Source organism: Myxine glutinosa, chromosome 11 (assembly GCF_964187855.1).
Source record: "Myxine glutinosa chromosome 11, kmMyxGlut1.1, whole genome shotgun sequence".
NCBI classification, from domain to species: Eukaryota; Metazoa; Chordata; class Myxini; order Myxiniformes; family Myxinidae; genus Myxine; species Myxine glutinosa.
Window position 1 is genome coordinate 122,079,456 of NC_136271.1, and position 20,488 is coordinate 122,099,943.

Genomic DNA, 20,488 nt, shown 5'->3' on the forward strand with positions numbered 1-20,488 from the left:
GAAGGAGGGAAGGGGAGGATGGAGGGGGGAGGGGAGGAGGAAGGGGGAGGGAAGGGGAGGGCCAGTCAACAATGACGTTGCAGTTCTCATGGTAGGAGAGCAGCACAACAATCGCGACATCGTCCTGCATCTTCGCAACAACAGCACGAAGTGGATTTTGGAGACTCACCGATCCTGTGACGCCCTCCAGTACCGGCGTTGCCGGGCGGGGGGAGGGAGACCCGTACATTCGCCCTCTCGCCTCAAGCTCACTCGGACAAAAGCCTCGCACAAATTACACCGTGAAGGCCCAATGGCCATGTCTATGCCACAAATCAAGTACGTGAGCGAGTCTGGCGCACTGAATTGAAAATATATAGAACGCTCATACTCCGTGAAAAGTGAAGCCGCCGTGTCGCCATCTTGGTTAGCACGACTCGACCAACTCGCTTCGCGGATCTCGTTTGTTTTGAACGTGTCCCAGATTTTAAAAGCCAGTCAACTGTTAAAATGCCATTTTGTGCGGCAATAAACTGCTCCAATCGGTTACGGAAGGGTTGTGGAAAGACGTTTCACAGCTGTTTCAAAGACGTTTAATTGATATCGCACAAAATCAACAAAAATCGACACAAAACACGATCGCATAAAAGGTGAAAAAACGCAATCGCTTTTCGCTCTGAATTACGTGCAAACGTGTGATGGAAATCACCATTGCCCAGCATCGAGTGCCAACCAAGATGGCGCCCGGTAGCTGCATCTCCACCTTTGTGGTGTGAATGGCAATGGTCATTCTATATATTTTCAGTTCAATGGTCTGGCGGCGGGGATGGAACATCACGTGATCGCTCTGAGCAAATCAGCGAGCTGCTCTGGCACCGGCTGAGATTCCGTGTATAATGTTCCTCGCTGAAATGCGCTGAGGTAAATATGAATAAAAAATATGGATCTCGTCAAATATTTTGAGGTAGGCCATGTCCTTCCCAGGCTCAATGGCCATGTCTATGCCAAATATCAAGCACGTGAGCCTCTCCGTTTAGGAGTCTATCGGTAACATTACACACACACAAACTGTGTTTTATATATATAGATTTGAAGGCCACAAGAGTTCATGATTTATTGCAGGAGAATTTGTCTACTTTTGGTAAGTCACCCGCACACATCTTGGCAGCCATTGGTAAAGATAGTAAAGTGATTCTATATTGTGCCAGCCTATGATTGGGATCCCCTGGACCTCTGGATTATTAGAGAGAGATTTACCGAATAGACTACAAAACAGTGAAAGGTGTGCAGCGCCTCCATGAGGCCACATCAGTTAGGAACAAGTACACTTTGCAAGTGAGAAATGGAGGCTGTGCCTCTCAATTAGGCCTGTCTGGCACATTGGAGGATTGTCCTAAAGCAATGACTGCAGACAGACTGAGAAAAGGCCAGCCTTACAGGCACTCACACTGTACAGTGTACAGTCATGTGAAAAAGTAAGTACACCCCATGCAAAGTTTTGACTTTTTCAACATATTTCAACATCCAGCTATTTGATCTTCATTTCAACAATATTGATAGATAAAGGTGATATAATATAACAAATATCATGAAACATTTACATTTTATAGTCCATTGTATAATTTAAATAAAGATAAATGGAAATTTCGCATGTGGAAAAAGTAAGTACACCCTTGGCTATAATAGGTTGGCTATTGCCCCCTTTGGCAGAAGCAACCTCAAGTAGGCGTTTCTTATAACTGTCTACCAGTCTCTGACATCGACTGGGAGAAATTTTTGCCCACTCCTCCATGCAGAATTCTTTCAGCTGTGCGATGTTTGAGGGGTTTCTTGCACGCACAGCTCGTTTCAAATCCCCCCACATCTCGATGGGATTTAGATCCGGGCTTTGACTTGGCCATTCCAGAACCCTCCATTTCTTTCTTTTCAGCCATTCCTTGGTGGATTTACTGGTATGTTTAGGGTCATTGTCATGTTGCAAGGTCCACCTTCGGTTGAGCTTCAACACTCCGACAGATGGCCTCACATTATCCTCAAGCACCCTCTGGTACAATGAAGAATTCATAGTGGATTCTATGATGGTGAGCTGCCCAGGCCCTGATGCAGCAAAGCTGCCCCCAAACCATAATATTTCCACCACCATGCTTTACAGTTGGTATCAGGTTCTTGTGGTCAAATGCTGTCTTTGGTTTTTGTCAAACATGTCTTCTGGTACTGTGGCCAAATAGCTCCACCGTTGACTCATCTGTCCAGAGCACATTGTTCCAGAGGTGCTGGTCTTTGCCTAGGTGTTCATTGGCTAAATTTAGTCTTGCCCTGATGTTCTTTCTGGACAGCAAAGGTTTCCTCCTGGCACACCTCTCATGTAGATCAAATTTGTGCAGCCTCTTTCTAATGGTAGACTCTTGCACTTTGACATCAACAGTGGCCACAGCTACCTGTAGGTCCAGTGATGACATTCTGGGGTTGTTAGAGACTTCTTTCAGCATCTTGCGGTCTGCTCTCAGGCTGAACTTGCTGGGGCGGCCTGGCCTGAACAAGTTGGCAGTTGTTTGGAATCTTCTCCACTTGTAGATGATCTTTCGGACAGTTGAATGATTGATTTCAAATTGTTTGGAGATCTTTTTAAATCCCTTCCCAGACTCGTAGGCATCTATAACCTTCTTTCTGAAGGCCTCAGAGAGCTCTTTTGATATAGGCATGGTGACGCCGCACACTTCAACAACAAAGAGCAAACTAAACTAAATGTCTGAGGTTTAAATAAGACAGGTTCCTCCAAGATCCTCTCTAAAGATGTTCTAATCATTTGCACCTGAGCTGGTGCACCTGATTCTAATTTTAGGTATTTGAAGTAGTGATAAATGTAGGGGTGTACTTACTTTTTCCACATGCGAAATTTCCATTTATGTTTATTTAAATTATACAATGGACTACAAAATGTAAATGTTTCATGATATTTGTTATATTTTATCACCTTTATCTATCAATATTGTTGAAATGAAGATCAAATAGCTGGATGTTGAAATATGTTGAAAAAGTCAAAACTTTACATGGGGTGTACTTACTTTTTCACGTGACTGTATAATTTATAGACAGAATGGTCAGGGTAATATTGTATGCGTAAACGCCTCTTGTTTATAGGTGGGGCCAGGTGGGGCCAGGTGAGGATTTCCCATCACAAAAAGGCACACGTGTCACACGCTCCAAAAAGGCCGTCACGACCTCTTAGGCTGACATGTGCAAGCGATGGTGGCATAATGTGCTGTAAGCCCGGAAGCAGGAAAATACTTTTATTTTTATTCGGGCTGCCCTGTGGGAATGATGGCCTTGAAGAGGACTATGCCCAGAAGGACGAAGAGGGGCCAATAAAAAAGGCACACGATAGCTCCTGGCTTGCAAAATGAGGGTGAAGAAGAAGCGCCTGGAGAGAAGGTCACGAGGGCTGGTTTAGGGTGCAGGTTCTGAGGTGCTCATCGTCAATGGTACTCTACATGGCTGGCTTGTCTTGTCTTTGGCTTACTTAGTCGCTGGCTTACTTCGCCGTTGGCTCACTTCATCGCTGGCTTCCATAACGGGCTGCATCATCACCTTCTACCCTGCACATCGTGCCAAAGAAAGTCCTCACCTGCAATTTTAATGTTTGTCCAAGAGTGATCTGTGATGCCGAGTGTGGGTTAGGTTTTATTTATTTATCATCCTTGTACATAAGTTTGTGTGTACACATTTCCCTCTGTGTCTGTTGATTCACATGGTTTGTTCCAAACTGCTCGTCCCATCCACCTTTTCCCCCATACCGATTATAAATAAACCCTTTAAAAAGGTAAGAAGCATGTTCGATCCATCTGCCTCCTGTGCGTGTGCCATCAATTGCATGGGACTTTGTGCTGCATTAACTGTGTGGTCGCTGACAAAAAAAAAACAAAATGGTTGCCAACAGCTCGGCTGTCTGATGTGACAATATCAATCCAGCTTTATTTTTATCCAGTTAATGGGTAAATATTAAAATGTCTTAATTACAGACAGTGTCAAAAGGTATAGATGTTAATCCACAAGAACTACCGAAGCAAACCACACTTCTTTGGACTGCTTTGGCATCAGTTAGGGATGGGGAATTGTTAACTCCAGGGAATTGCTGTGGGATGCACATCGTTGAACAATGTACCGAAGAGGAATTGGTCCATAAAGTCAAACTCACGCCTAAAAATATCTGCGATGATTGTCAGGCCGGGTTTAGCACTTGCTGCTGTGTGTGAAAGAGTGATGTACCGTTGCTTTCCCTAAACAGGCCCTTGGTGCTAAATAGGCACCGATAAGGCTCAAAGCATGAAAAATCACGTAATGAACACAACTAACAAACAGCTCACACCATGGAACAATTCCTGAAGATTATGCTGAATATATAATAGCAGGGTTTAAGCCGTCATTCATCAAGTCACCAAATACTAGTAAAAGTTACATTTGGTGAATATTTTGCACACCGCTCCTTTCCTATTCCATCTGCAGGTGCTACATGACGTCATCGCTGGGCACCGAAGGAGGCCTGGCGATGACGCGCGTTGAAAGGGAGTACTCAGTTTTCACACCGGTTGTTTGTTTGGTCATTTGTTTGGCCGGGCGATATCTCAGCCAGCCTTTGAGCTAGGAAGCTGAATTTTGACACGACAATGACCAAGTGATTTGGCTATAAAAGGTATTTTTGATTTATCGATTAATCAATTAATCGATCAATTATTTAATTTTTTCCGATTAATTAATAATTTAATTATTTTTCAAAAAGTTACAGCTTCGGATGAAACATTGGTGGTTTAGGTATGCTATTATCCAATTGATGAAGAAATTATTTACGATTATTATTTATTTATTTTAATTACGCAATTAATCAATCAACTATAGTACAACTCTCCCTTCCAAAACCATCGCTATGCCGAAGGTGCCCCTTCGTATTGCACAAATTCACAGGGCAGACAATCAGAAAGTGTGTCAAGGCTTACCTCCTGAGGGGTTGTTGTTTCCAGACACATCAGATGAGACTTTGGTGACCGCGCGGGGATTGTATGTCCACGATGTTCCACAAACCTCCACCTTCAAGTCATTGTCATGGTAAATCTGCTGTACTCTGCCAACCTTGCCCAAGGTCTGCACCAAGAAGACACAAGGTTACCAGTATTTGAGCAATTGGCGGATTATTCGGCAATTTCTAAGATTTACTCTCTTAGCACATCTGACTATTCCTAGCAACTCTAGGATACACATACATTCTTCCAGTAACCACCTCTTGGTTGAATTCGTGAAATCCAGGTTTCCGTATACCTTTACTATTTTGTTCCTTTTCTTCTCCCATTTGTGGAACTGCCTTACTGAGGATTTTCAATCCCACTCTTCCTCCAGGGCTTCAAGTAAGCGGTGAGCAGTGCACTATAATTTAATATCCCACCACCCCATGACTCGCCCAAATCCTTAGTCACCACAATCTTTTATATGAGCCATATATAGAGAAAAAGGTCGACTAAACCTTTGGAATGGCTGGAAATAAACATGTAAAAGTGAAAAAGGCACTGCAGGACCCACCTGCCTACATTTTACATGAAGCAATAGTCAGGAATAAAGATCTCAAATTGATAGTTTATTGTCTCGGATTTGTGTTTATTGGGCAACTGTGAAGGGCACGCCTGCCCAAAGGAAGGAAATGGATGATAAAACATTGGAACAAAATGGTCGTCTGTCACTCTTGTCTGCACTTTTTAAAATAGTCTCAATAAGATTTTGAACATCTAATTTTGTTAAGTATACTGAGTTTTTTTTACAATTATTGCAAAATCTTTTTCAGAGAAAGAGGCTCATAAAGTGATCAAGCAAATAAATAGAAATGAGGGGGAGGTGGGAGTGAGGGGTAGTGCTGAACCCGAAACCAAGTTCCCAAACTCAAACTCGGTGAGTTGCTCTCCCAAGCCAAGCCTGAGTTAAGCCTGGGGTGTGTTCCATTAACAATTCCTCCCCTACCCCCCCCCCCCCCCCCCGCCCCTTCCCCCCTGCCAAAGGCAAGTCATCAAAATTATACATTTCACCTTCTCGATGGTCCGGCCTGCAGTCTCGTTTGGCCATAGCTGAGAGATTTACATGAGTCTCAATAATATTAATCCGTTACATCAAATCTCGTTCATATTAACATAATTACTTGCTGACCAGAATGAAATGAATGAACAAATTGTGTTGCAAAACCATTTTTTCCCCCAAATCAGGAATCGCGAATTCCTCCAAAATGGCTTCTTTCACACCCGACACACTTGGTCTTCTTAATAAAATCAGTTCGATAAATCAAGGGCAGGTCAGGCAGGACAGCGCTGCTGATTGATGACCTGAGCATCCCAAATTAATCAAGATGGTACTAGCTCTGCCAAGTGGGCAGCGGTTCAAAAGGGAGGTTCGGTTAGGTAGGTCGAATGTGGGATCAATGAGGGGGTGGGGGTGGTGGGAGAGAGGAGTCGAGGTGGTGAAGATGATGCAGAAAAGGAGGTCGGAAGTGTTGTGTGCACAGGAGACAGGAAGGAATGGAGACAGGGTGAGGAGGTTGGTAGGAGGACACAAGCTGCTGCACGCAGGTGGGGATGAAAGGAGTAATGGTGTGGGAATAATAGTATCAGAAGAGACGAGGAATGATATGGAAGAGGAGGTGTACAACAAGATGGAAGAGGATGGTGGGAGGAAGATGATCTATAAATTGGCTCGTGACAGGGATGAAGATAGCAAGAACATGAAAGGGTGTGAGGGGGCGGTGATTAAGGATGGTGGCGGGAGGTTATTGACAGAGAGGGGGCAGTATTGAAGGTGTGGGAAGGATATTTCAAAGAGCTGTTGAACTGGGAAGGAAGCAATGGCGAGCTGGAGCTACCAAATTATGTGAAGGCGAAAGTAGAGTTGGTGGAGATTATGGAAGATTACATTTAAAAGGATGAAAAGGAAGTGTGCCTGGCATTGATGAGGTGTGTACAGTGAGGATAATTGCAGCAAGATAAGTCGGAGTCAGTTGGACGAAGACATTATTGAATGTTTGTATGAGAAATGGGTCAATTCCAGATGATTGGAGGACAGGGTTAATTGTGCTTTTTTTTTTCTTTTCTTTTTTGTATAGAAGATCGAGGCTCGTGTTGGAGCTAACATCAATCACAAAAAAACAAAAAACAGACACACAAAACATACAATAAAGGGAGCAGGAGACAAGATGGGGAGAGAGAGGGAAGCAAACAAGTACAAGAGTAGAGAACAGGGACAACGGAAGATCCGTGGGAGGGAGAAAGCTTGGGGGGAGGAGGCATGGGAAGGCGGGGGGGGGGGTGAGGGGGGGTGGCAAAGGTATAAAATACATGGACACTGCTAGAACTTTCAGGAAAGAAAGAAGTCGGGATTTCAAAAAAAAGTGGATCTGGGGTGAATTAATGGGGGTAGAAGAGATCAAGGGTTTGTATGGGGGAATTTTTTTTTTGGAAGTGCTGATACGGAAAGGGAAGGGCGATGTTCAAGATCCGGGGAAATGCAGGGGCATTATGCTCCTCAGTCATGTCATGAAGGTGCTGGAGAGGATGGTGGACGGGAGTATAAGGAACAGTGTGGATATGGAGATTAGAGAAGAGCAGCACGGATTTAGAAAGGGTAGGGGGACGATGGGTGGGATGTTCATGCTAAGACAGCTGGTGGAGAAGAGGTTGGAGATGCAAGGTGAAACTGCATTGGGATTTGTGGACCTGGAGAAGGCCTCCGCCACTGTCCTGGGAGACATCGTGATGATGACACTGAGATGGCTGGGAGTACCAGAAGCAGAAGTTAGGTTGGTGGAAGCGATGTACAAAGGAATGAAGGAAGAAGTTTTGGTTGGTCCTAGGACGTCACAGGAGTTCAGTGTAAACATCGTTTTTGAGGCAAGGATGCACTCTCGGCCCACTCATGTTTATCATAGTGATGGAGCTGGTAAGCAGGAAGATAAACATGAAATGCATTTTTGGAGGATATTGTATGTGGACAATCTGGTTGTTGTGGTGCAGAATGGGAGGGAGATGCAGGAAGTACTGGGGGAGTGGAAGGAAGTACTGGGGAAGCTTTGCTGAAAAAACCCTCACCATTTGAGAAACGTGGGCTGCAGATGTGCACGGAAAAGATGGAGGTGATGTGGGTCGGGCAGCAATGAAAAGTGAAAAATGAAAAGATGGAGGTGATGTGGGTCGGGCAGAATGGACAGCAATTTGTCCATTCTCCAGTCTGGGAATAAATGAATATCAGGTTAGAGGGGAAGAGGAAATAGGTTTGAGTATCTGGTGAGAACAGTGACATGGAATGGCAATTTAGAGGCAGAGGTGTGGAGGAGGATTCAGATTCAGGAAATATTTCAAGGAGATTGAAAGGAAAGGTTCTGATGTCGTGTGTAATGCTGGCCTACCTTTACGGTCTGGAGACGGTGACATTGACATACAACAACAGAGGTTGCAGGTTTGCGAGAACAACTGGGGCAGGAGGATTGCGGGAATGAAGAGGGTGGAAACAAAGACAATGGAGGAATTGAAGGAGGAAATTGGTGTGCAGATGAGCTTGATAGGGAGATTGGTGAAATGCCAGCTGAGATGGGCTGGACACTTGGTGTGCATGGGGGAAGAGAGAATAGCAAAGAGAGCGGATAGGTTGAGGGAACAAGGTAGGAGGAAAAGAGGTAGACTGTGGTTGAGATGGGAGGATTGTGTAAGGAGGGATATCAGTAAGGTGGGGGTGGTTGGAGAGTGGAGAGAGTTGGCTGAGGATAGAGGGGAGTGGAGGAGTATTGTGGTCAAGTCTTCGGCTTGGTGCCATCGGACCTCACCCCTTATAAAAGGAAAAGGAGGAGAAGAAGAAGAAATCCACTATGAACCAATGCAATCGGTGCTTGACCAGTGAAACTCCACATCGTTTTGCTGCAAATACAATGCTACATTGTTTCAACATTCCATTTGCAGGAGAAAATCTCCCAACTCTCTACTTGATACCAAGTGATTGAGAATTTTTAATCTTGAAGACTTTTTTCAAAATAGAGCAATGGAATTGAACCTCGACTTTTGAAACACTGTACTTTGTCATCTCCTGAAATCAACAATACCATTCAATCAAAAGGCCTACCACGAAATGTGCCCTTACGACTTGTTCCTTGACCAAGTATAGTGTGTTCATGATCCAGGTCCGTTTTGCAAAGCAGGTGCACATTTGGGCATTTCTCCCAATCACAAAGTGTTCCAGGACTATCAATAGGGCAGCACATGAGAATAATGCAACTACATATGAAAGTACCGGTAGCATGGCCTCAGCCCATTCTCCATGGCCGCGTTGCAGCAGCTTGATCCTCTCCATGTCACTGCAGACCTGTACAAGGTCGCCGGTCCGAAACTGTGGTGCTATGGGATCACCTTCCGCCAAACTGGGATCGTTGTTGCCTCGAATGAAGTTGACCTTTGTTAGCACAGCAGGGTTGAACGTCCAGCTACAAAAAGAACATCACATATGCGTCTCACTCCATAAAGCAATAGTCAAATAAACAACAAAGTGAGAGATGTTTTATGTATGAATAAGACTAGAACGGCACATACCTTCACCAGGTTGAACGGTTTACGTTTAGTCACCCGCTGAAAGGCCAGATCTGTCTTAGGACCTTAACCAAAATTGAATTTGTTTGTTCGTGTCACCGACCCAACTCATTGTTACCTCCGCCACCAAAGGTGGATGGCGGTTATATTTTCACCCCTGTTTTTTTGTTACTTGCCGGAAAAGATTCCGGCAAGTATGTTAGTTGGTTGGTTACTTGCCGGAAAAGATTCCGGCAAGTATGTTGATCTGTTCGTTACTTGCCGGAAAAGATTCCGGCAAGCATGTTGATCTGTTCGTTTGTCTGTTTGTTACTTGCCGGAAAAGATTCCGGCAAGTATGTTGATTTGTTCATTTGTTTGTTACTTGCCGGAAAAGATTCCGGCAAGTATGTTGATTTGTTCATTTGTTTGTTACTTGCCGGAAAAGATTCCGGCAAGTATGTTGATCTGTTCGTTACTTGCCGGAAAAATTTCCGGCAAGTATGTTGATCTGTTCGTTTGTTTGTCTGTCTGTCTGTTTGCAGCACTGCGTCTACACCGTTGCATGTAGAACCGCCAAACTTTGCACACATATTGGTCTTGCCCTGGAATAGACTGTGCCCAATTGATGACGTCATTGGTCACGTGGTTCGGCCGCCATCTTGGAAAAAATTGCACCTCTATATCTCCGAAAGTGCTGAACAGAAAAAATTGAGACATGGCTCATTGTAAAGAACTCTCCATGGGGAATATAGTATGTTAATGATGACGCCATCAGTCACGTGGTTCGGCCGCCATCTTGGAAAAACCGAAAATTGTTGCACCTCCATATCTCCAAAAGCACTAAATAGAAAAAATTGAGACATGGCTCATTGTAAAGAACTCTCCATGGGGAATAAAATATGTTAATGATGACGTCATCAGTCACGTGGTTCGGCCGCCATCTTGGAAAAACCGAAAAATTTTGCACCTCCATATCTCCGGAAGTGCTGAATAGAAAAAATTGAGACATGGCTCATTGTAAAGAACTCTCCATGGGGAATAAAATATGTTCATGATGACGCCATCGGTCACGTGGTTCGACCGCCATATTTGTCCAAAATGGCCAATAAAAAAAAGAATATTCCGGCAAGTCCTCGGTTCTCTGACCGATTTTTCATCTGTCTCTGTTTGTCTGTTTGTCTGGTTGTGCGCAGTACTACATCTACATCGTTGCACATAGCATCGCCATACTTTACACACATACAGTCACGTGAAAAAGTAAGTACACCCCATGTAAAGTTTTGACTTTTTCAACATATTTCAACATACAGCTGTTTGATCTTCATTTCAACAATATTGATAGATAAAGGTGATATAATATAACAAATATCATGAAACATTTACATTTTGTAGTCCATTGTATAATTTAAATAACCATAAATGTAAATTTTGCATGTGGAAAAAGTAAGTACACCCCTACATTTATCACTACTTCAAATACCTAAAATTAGAATCAGGTGCACGAGCTCAGGTGCAAATGATTAGAACATCATCAGAGAGGATCTTGGAGGAACCTGTCTTATTTAAACCTCAGACATTTCGTTTGGTTTGCTCTTTGTTGTTGAAGTGTGTGGTGTCACCATGTCGAGATCAAAAGAGCTCTCTGAGGCCTTCAGAAAGAAGGTTATCGATGCCGACGAGTCTGGGAAGAGATTTAAAAAGATCTCCAAACAATTTGAAATCAATCATTCGACTGTCCGGAAGATCATCTACAAGTGGAGAAGATTCCAAACAACTACCAACTTGTTCAGGCCAGCCCGCCCCAGCAAGTTCAGCCCGAGAGCAGACCGCAAGATGCTGAAATAAATCTCTAAGAACCCCCAGAATGTCATCACGGGACCTACAGGTAGCTCTTGTCACTGTTGATGTCAAAGTGCACGAGTCTTCCATTAGAAAGAGGCTGCACAAATTGAATCTACATGGAAGGTGTGCCAGGAGGAAACCTTTGCTGTCCAGAAAGAACATCAGGGCAAGACTAAAGTTTGCCAATGAACACCTCGGCAAAGACCAGCACTTCTGGAACAATGTGCTCTGGACAGATGAGTCAAAGGTAGAGCTATTTGGCCACAGTACCAGAAGACATGTTTGGTAAAAACCAAAGACAGCATTTGACCACAAGAACCTGATACCAACTGTAAAGCATGGTGGTGGAAATATTATGGTTTGGGGCAGCTTTGCTGCATCAGGGCCTGGGCAGCTCACCATCATAGAATCCACAATGAATTCTTCATTGTACCAGAGGGTGCTTCAGGATAATGTGAGGCCATCTGTCAGAAAGTTGAAGCTCAACCGAAGGTGGACCTTGCAACATGACAATGACCCTAAACATACCAGTAAATCCACCAAGGAATGGCTGAAAAGAAAGAAATGGAGGGTTCTGGAATGGCCAAGTAAAAGCCCGGATCTAAATCCCATCGAGATGTTGTGGGGGGATTTGAAACGAGCTGTGCATGCAAGAAACCCCTCAAACATCGCACAGCTGAAAGAACTCTGTGTGGAGGAGTGGGCAAAAATTTCTCCCAGTCGATGTCAGAGACTGGTAGACAGTTATAAGAAACGCCTACTTGAGGTTGTTTCTGCCAAAGGGGGCAATATCACCTGTTAGAACCAAGGGTGTACTTACTTTTTCCACATGCGAAATTTGCATTTATGTTTATTTAAATTTTACAATGGACTACAAAATGTAAATGTTTCATGATATTTGTTGTATTATATCACCTTTATCTCTCAATATTGTTGAAATGAAGATCAAATAGCTGTATGTTGAAATATGTTGAAAAAGTCAAAACTTTACATGGGGTGCACTTACTTTTTCACGTGGCTGTCGGTGTCTTGCCCTGGAATAGACTGTGCCCAATTTTTAACTCTCTAGGCCCAAGGCCTCCATTACGACATCATAATTCGATAATTCGACAAGTACAAAACTTCATCCAATCAAGATGAAATTTCTTGAGTGCCATGTCGGCATAAACTGGTGGATAAAAAAAATAATGATGACGTCATCGGTCACGTGGTTCGGCCGCGATCTTGGATAAACCGAAAAAATATGCACCTCTATATCCCTGAAAGTGCTGAATAGAAAAAATTGAGACATGGCTCATTGCAAAGAACTCTCCATGGGGAATAAAATATGTTAATGACGATGTCATAGGTGCCTCCATTATGACGTCAAAATTGGACAAGTACAAAACTTCATCCGATCAAGATGAAATTTCTTGAGCATAATCTAGGAATAAATTAGTTTAGAAAACAAATAATGATGACGTCATCGGTCACGTGGTTCGGCCGCCATATTTATAATTCCGGCAAGTCCTCGGTCTCTGACCGATTTCTAGTTACTTGCTGGAATAGATTCTGGCAAGTATGTTGGTTGGTTGGTTGGTTGGTTTGTCTGTCTGTTTGTTTGTCTGTGTGCAGTACTATGTCTACATCGTTGCATATAGCATCGCCATACTTTACACAGATATTTGCCTTGCCCTGGAATAGGCTGTACCCAATTTTTAACTCTCTAGGCCCAAGGTCACCCAAAATGTGAAATTAAGGGGTAGTCAGGTTCCTTGTGTAATTTCGCCGGAATTTCTTGGAGAGTAGCAAACCTATAGATTTTTGAGAAGTTTAGGATCTATTTAAATAAAAAAATGATGTTTCAGATTTATTCAATCTGTTGGGTGCCATGGAAACAGCAGATTTGGGGTGAAAATCACTTTTTTCTAAATTTAAATTTAAAGAATTCTTAAACAATACAAGATAACCAACTGATGATGGATTACACTTAAATAGCTAACAATGGATTTTATAAGATAATGAAATGTTGCATTTTAACTGTTGGTTGCCATGGTAACAGTAGTTTTGAGGTAAAAACGCTTTTGGGGTAAAAATCTGAAACATGGATTTTCTGTTTTGAGCTAATGAATTTTTATTATATTTGCAGGACCAACGACAGGATGGATGAGGTACCACTGAGTGGCGCGGATCCCTGCCAGGTGAAAGAATCAACGAACTGGTCAAAATGCGTTCTGTGCCAAGATGATTCTTCCCAGAAAGGAGCCTTGGTGTTGCAACCAAAAGTCGAGTCATTCCGCCGTTTGATAGAGACAATACAGGAGCGATCCACTTTACAGGACGCTGATTATGTACAGATTCATAAACGACTAGACGGGACGTCAGCTGAACTGTTGCAAATGAAGAATGCTGTCTGGCACCGAAAATGCTATTCTAACTAAACTAACAAGGATCAAATTCATTGGGCCAGGGTTCGTTATGATCAGGCACTTTCATCAGGATCGCATATCGACAAAGGGCCAGGTCGCAGGAGGAAAAGGTCCGATGTATGTGTGGAGTCATCAAGCTCCTCCACACCATTCACTCGGTCTTCCACAGAACCCTATGACAAGGCTTTGTGTTTCTTTTGCCAGAGGAACGATGGTAAACCTATTTACGTTGTTCGGAGTGACAGTTCGGAGCATCATTTTGCTACCTCGGAGACATGCTGAATGGAGAAGGTGGATCAGACTCAGCAACGGTTGCTCGAGTGAGATGTGCATGGAAGAAGTTTCGGGAACTGAGTGGCGTGCTGATGAGGAGGAGAGTGTCGCTGAAGCTGAAGGGAAAGGTGTATGCTGCATGTGTGAGAAGTGTTATGATTTATGGGAGCGAGACATGGGTAATGAACGTAGAGCAGCAACGAAGGCTGGAAAGGGTGGAAATGCGAATGGTTCGATGGATGTGCGGAGTATCGTTGAGAGAGAGGAAGACAAATGATGAATTGCGAAAGATGATGGGAATATTGCCTGTGATTGATGCTGTGAAGAGGAACAGGTTGAGATGGTTTGGTCATGTATTGAGGAAGGATGAAAGTGACTGGTTGAGAAGAGTGATGGAAGTTAATGTAGAAGGAAGTAGAGGACGGGGAAGACCGAGAAAGACTTGGCTAAAGATGGTGGAAGAAGAAATGCGGGCAAGGGGGTTAACAAGGAGAGATGCAGAAAATAGGGCAAAATGGAGAAGATTGTCATGGGGACCGCAAGGCTAACCCCCGCTCTAGCAGGGAACATGGCCTTAAAATGCATGTTGTTGTGTTGTGTTGGAGTGACAGTGCGGGCAAATCTCTGAGAGACGCTGTTGAGGTTGCTCAGAACCCTGTGTTTATGACTCGATTGAACACTGCTATAGCACCAAGTGATGCACATGCAATAGACGTTATGTACCACAGATCTTGCTGGACGAAAAATGTCTTCCATGTCCTACGAGATCACGATGCCAAAGGCGGGAAGGAAAGAGCATCAATGACACAAGTTGCGAGTTTAATTGAACTGATCAACTTGGTAGACATCCTAACCAAGCAGCAAACTCAACTATGTATGGAGGAAATCGAGACAACTTATGTTAACCTTCTAGGTGGTATAGATGCCTTCGTACATCACGTGCCCACATTCAGCAGGAAATGGCTGAAGGATAGAATCTTACAGGCATTACCAAATTTGAGGTCAGTGCTCCCAAAGAACAGACGGAAGTCTGCTATTCTCTATTCACTGGAGACATGCGAGGAGGATATGGTCAATGCTAGCATTACAAATGACGATACCATGGACCATATGGATGCCATATACAAAGCAGCTTTGCTTGTTCGCAAGAGTATCGAGAATTTCTCAAGCAAAGATCAGCAGGATGAATATATACTGGTTTCTAGCAGTGAACAGGACGTTCCCAGCAAGCTTAGGGCAATGGTACGTTGGATAATGCTTGGTCCAGTGGAAGCGATGCAATCAGAAGCACGGACATCAGTTGTGGACAGATCAGTATTAATTGTAAGCCAAACCATCATGTACGGCCTCAAGTCTAGGAGGCAGGTGCTCTGAGACAGCATATCATGCGGGTACATATCCAGGCATATGTGTGGGGTCAATCAGCCATTTCTCAGCAAACATTTCTCGATCCATTGAAGAATGGATACCACAAGGACACGTGTGATCAACTCAAACCGACTACCACAGACATTCTCCCTGCACCAAAGGCAATTATCGAGATGGTAAGGTGCCAGTGCAAGACTGAATGTTCATCACAGAGATGTTCCTGCCGGGCCAAGAACCTAACATGCACTGATCTTTACATGTGCAGCACTTCGTGTGAGAATGACGAGGACTCAAACATTGAAAGGCAGGACCACGATAGCGATGATGACGATTTTTTTTTTTTTTTTTTTTTTTTTGTATACTGAATCGAGGCTCGTGAAAGAGCTGACAACCGCGAGGGAAAGACAGCACAGGGGGACCACGAGGGAAAGACAGCACAGGGGGACCACGAGGGAAAGACAGCACAGGGGGACCACGAGGGAAAGACAGCACAGGGGGACCACGAGGGAAAGTTGGGGTCGTTTGTCCATTAGTGTTGAGGTAGATGGGGATCTGAGACAGTAGTTGGGGTAGTTTGTCTGTCAGGGTTGAGAGGTACATGGGAATCTGAGACAGTAGTTTGGGTAGTTTGTCCGTCAGTGTTGAGAGGTAGATGAGAATCTGAGACTGTTGCAGGCAGATGGCAATGATGAGTGACATTGGAGTCAGTGATGCCATACCTGCTTTTGGCAAATTAGCATAATTACTTGGCAGCTGTTTTAACGATGACAATAGAGTCGTTCTTCTAAAGTAGAATACGTAGCATCGAGTAGACAGTTGAAACTCTAAACCAGCATTGGACAACAGTCTGGTTCAATGATTGAGTGTTGTTTGTTTTACGAATAATGCAACTGCTCCGGCCTATCGGCTTATCGGAACGTTCTCGACATCATGCAATAATCATGTTACTACTATTATTTCAATACATATAATAAGAGTTTTATCCCAAACATAGCTTTTGGCATGACAACCTTTAAGCCAAGTTGCACTCAATTCATATTCGGACTGTCACTGATCACTATATTCTATCATGCGTTACTTGATTCAAGTACTGAAAGCAATGCATTAAAAACGTTAATTTGAACAAATTTAAAGCAGTTTCCATGGCAACCATTACTCAAAGTGCAGATATATATAATCTGTATCAAGAACAGTCCTCTAGTTAACAGTTATGCATCATCAGTTACTTCCTTGCGAGTAATTTTGAATTTTCAGAGCTAAAATTCGAAAAATTGGCTTTTTGCCCCAAAACGACCTATTTGACCATGTTATGTACATTTTAAAAATCTGAAACATGGATTTTCTGTTTTGGCATTGTTTGAACTTTCCAAAAATGTGAGGGTTGGCAACTCTCCAAAATATTCCAGCGAGCGTCAGATTATGGACATAAGGAACCTGACTAGGGGTCGAGTTTTCATTTAAAATATATTTCAAACCACTATAACTCTAGAAGTACAAAAGATATGCATGCACTTACTGTTACTGAGATATAGGAAGTCGCATACGACATTTCATTTGGCACCCTGGACCTTTGACCTTGAGTGACCTTTCAAGGTCACTCAAGGTCAACAATTGTTTGTTTTTTACTAATAACTCTGTCAAACATTATACGATTCCCTTAGAACCAACACCAAAATGTTCATTATTCAATTCCCGAAAAATAACATATGGCATAAAATGGTCAAAAATGCTTAGTTTTAATTATTTTTTGGGGGTCTAAGGTCAGGTCAGGTCAGGTCAGTTTTCATTGAAAATATAATTAAAGCCACTATAACTCTGAAAGGACAAGAGATATGCATACACTTATTCAGTTACCTACTATTGCTTAGCGTATATACATGTATAGATTTCCCGCCATTTTGTTCCAAAATGGCCGATAAAAAAAAAGTACATTCCGGCAGGTCCTTGGTCTCCAACTGATTTTCCGTTTGTCTGTCTGTCCGTTTGTGAACACAATATCTCAAAACGTTGTGGACGGATTCAGACAAAATTTGGCAGAGATGTAGAGTATGTGACAAGGCCAAAATGATTAGATTTTAGTGAAGATCTGAATATGGATTCGGATATGAGAATTATTTAATTTTTCAAGTGATTCTTCACCATTGGAAAAAAACCACCTTTAGAGGCCATTTTTCCCCGCAAGCGGGGGTTGGCCTTTTTCGGGGACCGTGGTTGTTGTTGTTTTTCGGTCCCCTTTTTGAAGCAATGTTTTACGGCCGGATGCCCTTCCTGACGCCAACCCTTTTTGCCGCCTTTAACGACAAACAGGGAATTACCAGTGAACTGGTACTCAATTAGCCGACCTCGGAAGGATGACAGGCTGAGTCAACCCCCCTGGCGTTAATTCAGTGATCGACCGAGATTCGAACCCAGGATCCGAGGATCCTAAGCCGGCACCCGAGCCGCTAGCCCAACACCAGGGTTTGGAAGATAGGGCCATTAACAATACATAGCAGGATAGCTCAAAAAGTTATGGATGGATTCGGAAGAAACTTGTTGGACAGGTTGTGTGTGTGACAAGGAAGAATCGATTCAATTTTGCTGAAGATCCAGATCCGGATCCAGCTAGTATAATTTTTAAGTGATTCTTCACCATTTAAGTGATATGGCCAACCAGGTGGAGGTATGTTCTCTACTGAGTGCCATTCTAGTCAAAGTTTTGTTATAACCCGTCCATAACTTTATAACATGTCCTGGTCACAGACAGACAGACAAACAGACAGAGGTGAAAACATAACCTTCTGTCCACCTTCGGTGGCAGAGGGAAAAGACCGCACCAGAAACTTAGAATTCTTAACACAATCATGACAATGTGACTGCAAGGTTCAGTATGAATGCACAGTTTGCCCTATGCAACCCTCAAAGCCAAATGAGCTCCAACCAGCACAAACCGATTGCCGCTGGGATAGCGCACAACGATGTCATGGTCCTCATCAATACCACATACGGTGCCCGTGGTGGCGAGAGTTTCAAACATGCCATCTGTCCAGCCACCGTGGCCGTGTTGCAGCGACTGGACAATCTCCAGCTCCAGGTCAATATTTACCGAGTCATCCACCTGTAGCCCACTAGGGCTCCTGCTTCCATTCTGCTCACCTACAACACACAGCAGAAAGGAAGGACAAAAAAGAGCCGTTTTAACGTTACATCTACATCATCCTCATGGGTTCTCATCTTGGACTGCTAATCCAATTTGTGAGAGGAATTCCATTGGATTTTAAAAACATTAAGGGGATGACCACATCCACTCAAACAACACCTTTATCCTATCTTGTGGGTCAAACCCGTATTATGGTTCCTGGAGGGAGGCATTAAGTGTTTAGTCTTGGTATCCGTGGTGTCCCGCTTTTTCAAGAATAATTTTTCAATTATTTATTTTTAGATTATTTGTTATTAAAATTATCAATTTTTTATGATTTAATTTTAACCCAATTTAAAATTATTTCCTTTTCATTCAATTTTTTTTTAAAGTTATTTCAGGCTGCTGAGACCCCTTAGAGTCTTAGACCTTTATAATTATTTAATTATGCATTCAATTTTATTTTTTCACTCAAATGTTTCCATATTTATTGTCCTGCAATTTTCAATTACATATATTAATATCAAATAGTCTAAATTTTTCGATGTTCAATTGCTTAAATATTGCTGTGGTTTTTGGAATAGAGGTTAATTCCCCCTCGTAGGTAGATGCACCACAACATGAAGCTGTAAGCGTAGTCCAGTTATTTCTTAGTAAATATAAGCGTAGTCCTTTCCTGTGTTTAATTTTGCGTTGAGTAGGCCAGTGAGCTTAGGTGTTCTTTTGGTGCTTTGCTTTGGTGCTTTTGGTTTGGCGCTGAAATGCCACGCGGCAGGCCTGAACAAGTCTACCGAGGCCGAAGGGAGGCGCGGCAGGAGGAGTGGTCGGTAAGCACGAGCCGCCAATCAGGGCTCGAGGGGAGTGGCTAACCACGACGACCAGAGGCGGGGTTTGGAACATTCGAGTCGGGCTGGGGCGGAGCCATATAACCGTGCTCCGAGCCCCCCACCTCAGTTCCGAGAGCAGATGAGTTGCGCGCGAGTTGAGAAGAGATGAGTTGAGAGAAGTTCGGGTCGAGAGAACAGTTCCCGGTGAATTAAGAAGGAGTTGAGTTGGCAGTTGAGTTGAGTAAGAGAAGTTCTCGGTCAGGGTCGTGTGCAAGTTACAGTTCCCTGTGAGACGATTTACAGTTCCCCGTGAGAGTGAGTTGGGTTGAGCTTGAGAACGCGAGTGGAGCTGCCGAATGAGCGAATTGAATTGCCTATTGTACACGAACTTTCCCCGTGCCCTGCGCTCTGCGCTGTATTAATCGCGCGCTCGAGAGGACGATCCGCGCCGGGCCACAGACGCGCGATTTCCTCCTGCCTGCCTTCGCTTGTGTACGTGCCGTGAACATCGGAGAGCCACGCCAGGCGAGCTGCCCCGGGGCGACCGACGGCAAAGCGCGATTGGGCGCGAACTTCTCTTCCTCCATCTCCCCGTGGCGTGAGTGGGCCCTTCGTCTGGGAAAATAAGTAAGATTGATTAAGCTCTGCTCTGTGTCCCCCTTTCCTTCATCATTATCATTGTAAATAATAATAAATCATGTTCTTCCTCTGATTTGACCGTCCTGTCCCTTCCATCCATTGGCTTCGCATGGTACGAATAAAACCGCTCGAATCGGGTTCCAAGAAAAGTAACAGCACGAGTCACGTGATATGCATACCGCTCGGGCGTACTCGATTAAGCGTGGCTTGTGCGAGGCTCGATCCCCGCTTTCGTGGCAGCGTGGGTTAAAGGTACGTGCGAATTTGTCCCGATACCCTTTTTCACGTTTGCCCGGAAGTGGCGATTCAGCCTCGCGGACCCGAAGACCCAGGGGGGAAAAAGGGGTTTATTCCCCCCCCTTTGTAATGGGAACGGGCTTCGGGAGATCCGCAACAATATTTTTCAATTTCCCACTTTGATTTTTTTTTCCCTTATTTTATTTCTAATTACTAGGG

The 20,488-nt window shown here is 43.8% G+C and overlaps 1 protein-coding gene across 1 annotated transcript in view; it reads right to left on the bottom strand.

The window, feature by feature from the left end:
• The window catches only part of MIB1 (MIB E3 ubiquitin protein ligase 1), a 172,240-nt gene that overhangs the window by 118,168 nt on the left and 33,584 nt on the right, over positions 1-20,488 (bottom strand). Inside the window, exons 6-8 of the mRNA XM_068131137.2 lie at positions 18,379-18,583; positions 9,283-9,472; positions 4,971-5,115 (exon numbers count right to left, since the gene is read on the bottom strand). Coding sequence (XP_067987238.2) covers positions 4,971-5,115; positions 9,283-9,472; positions 18,379-18,583 — 540 coding nt within the window. The remainder of the gene's footprint in view (positions 1-4,970; positions 5,116-9,282; positions 9,473-18,378; positions 18,584-20,488) is intronic.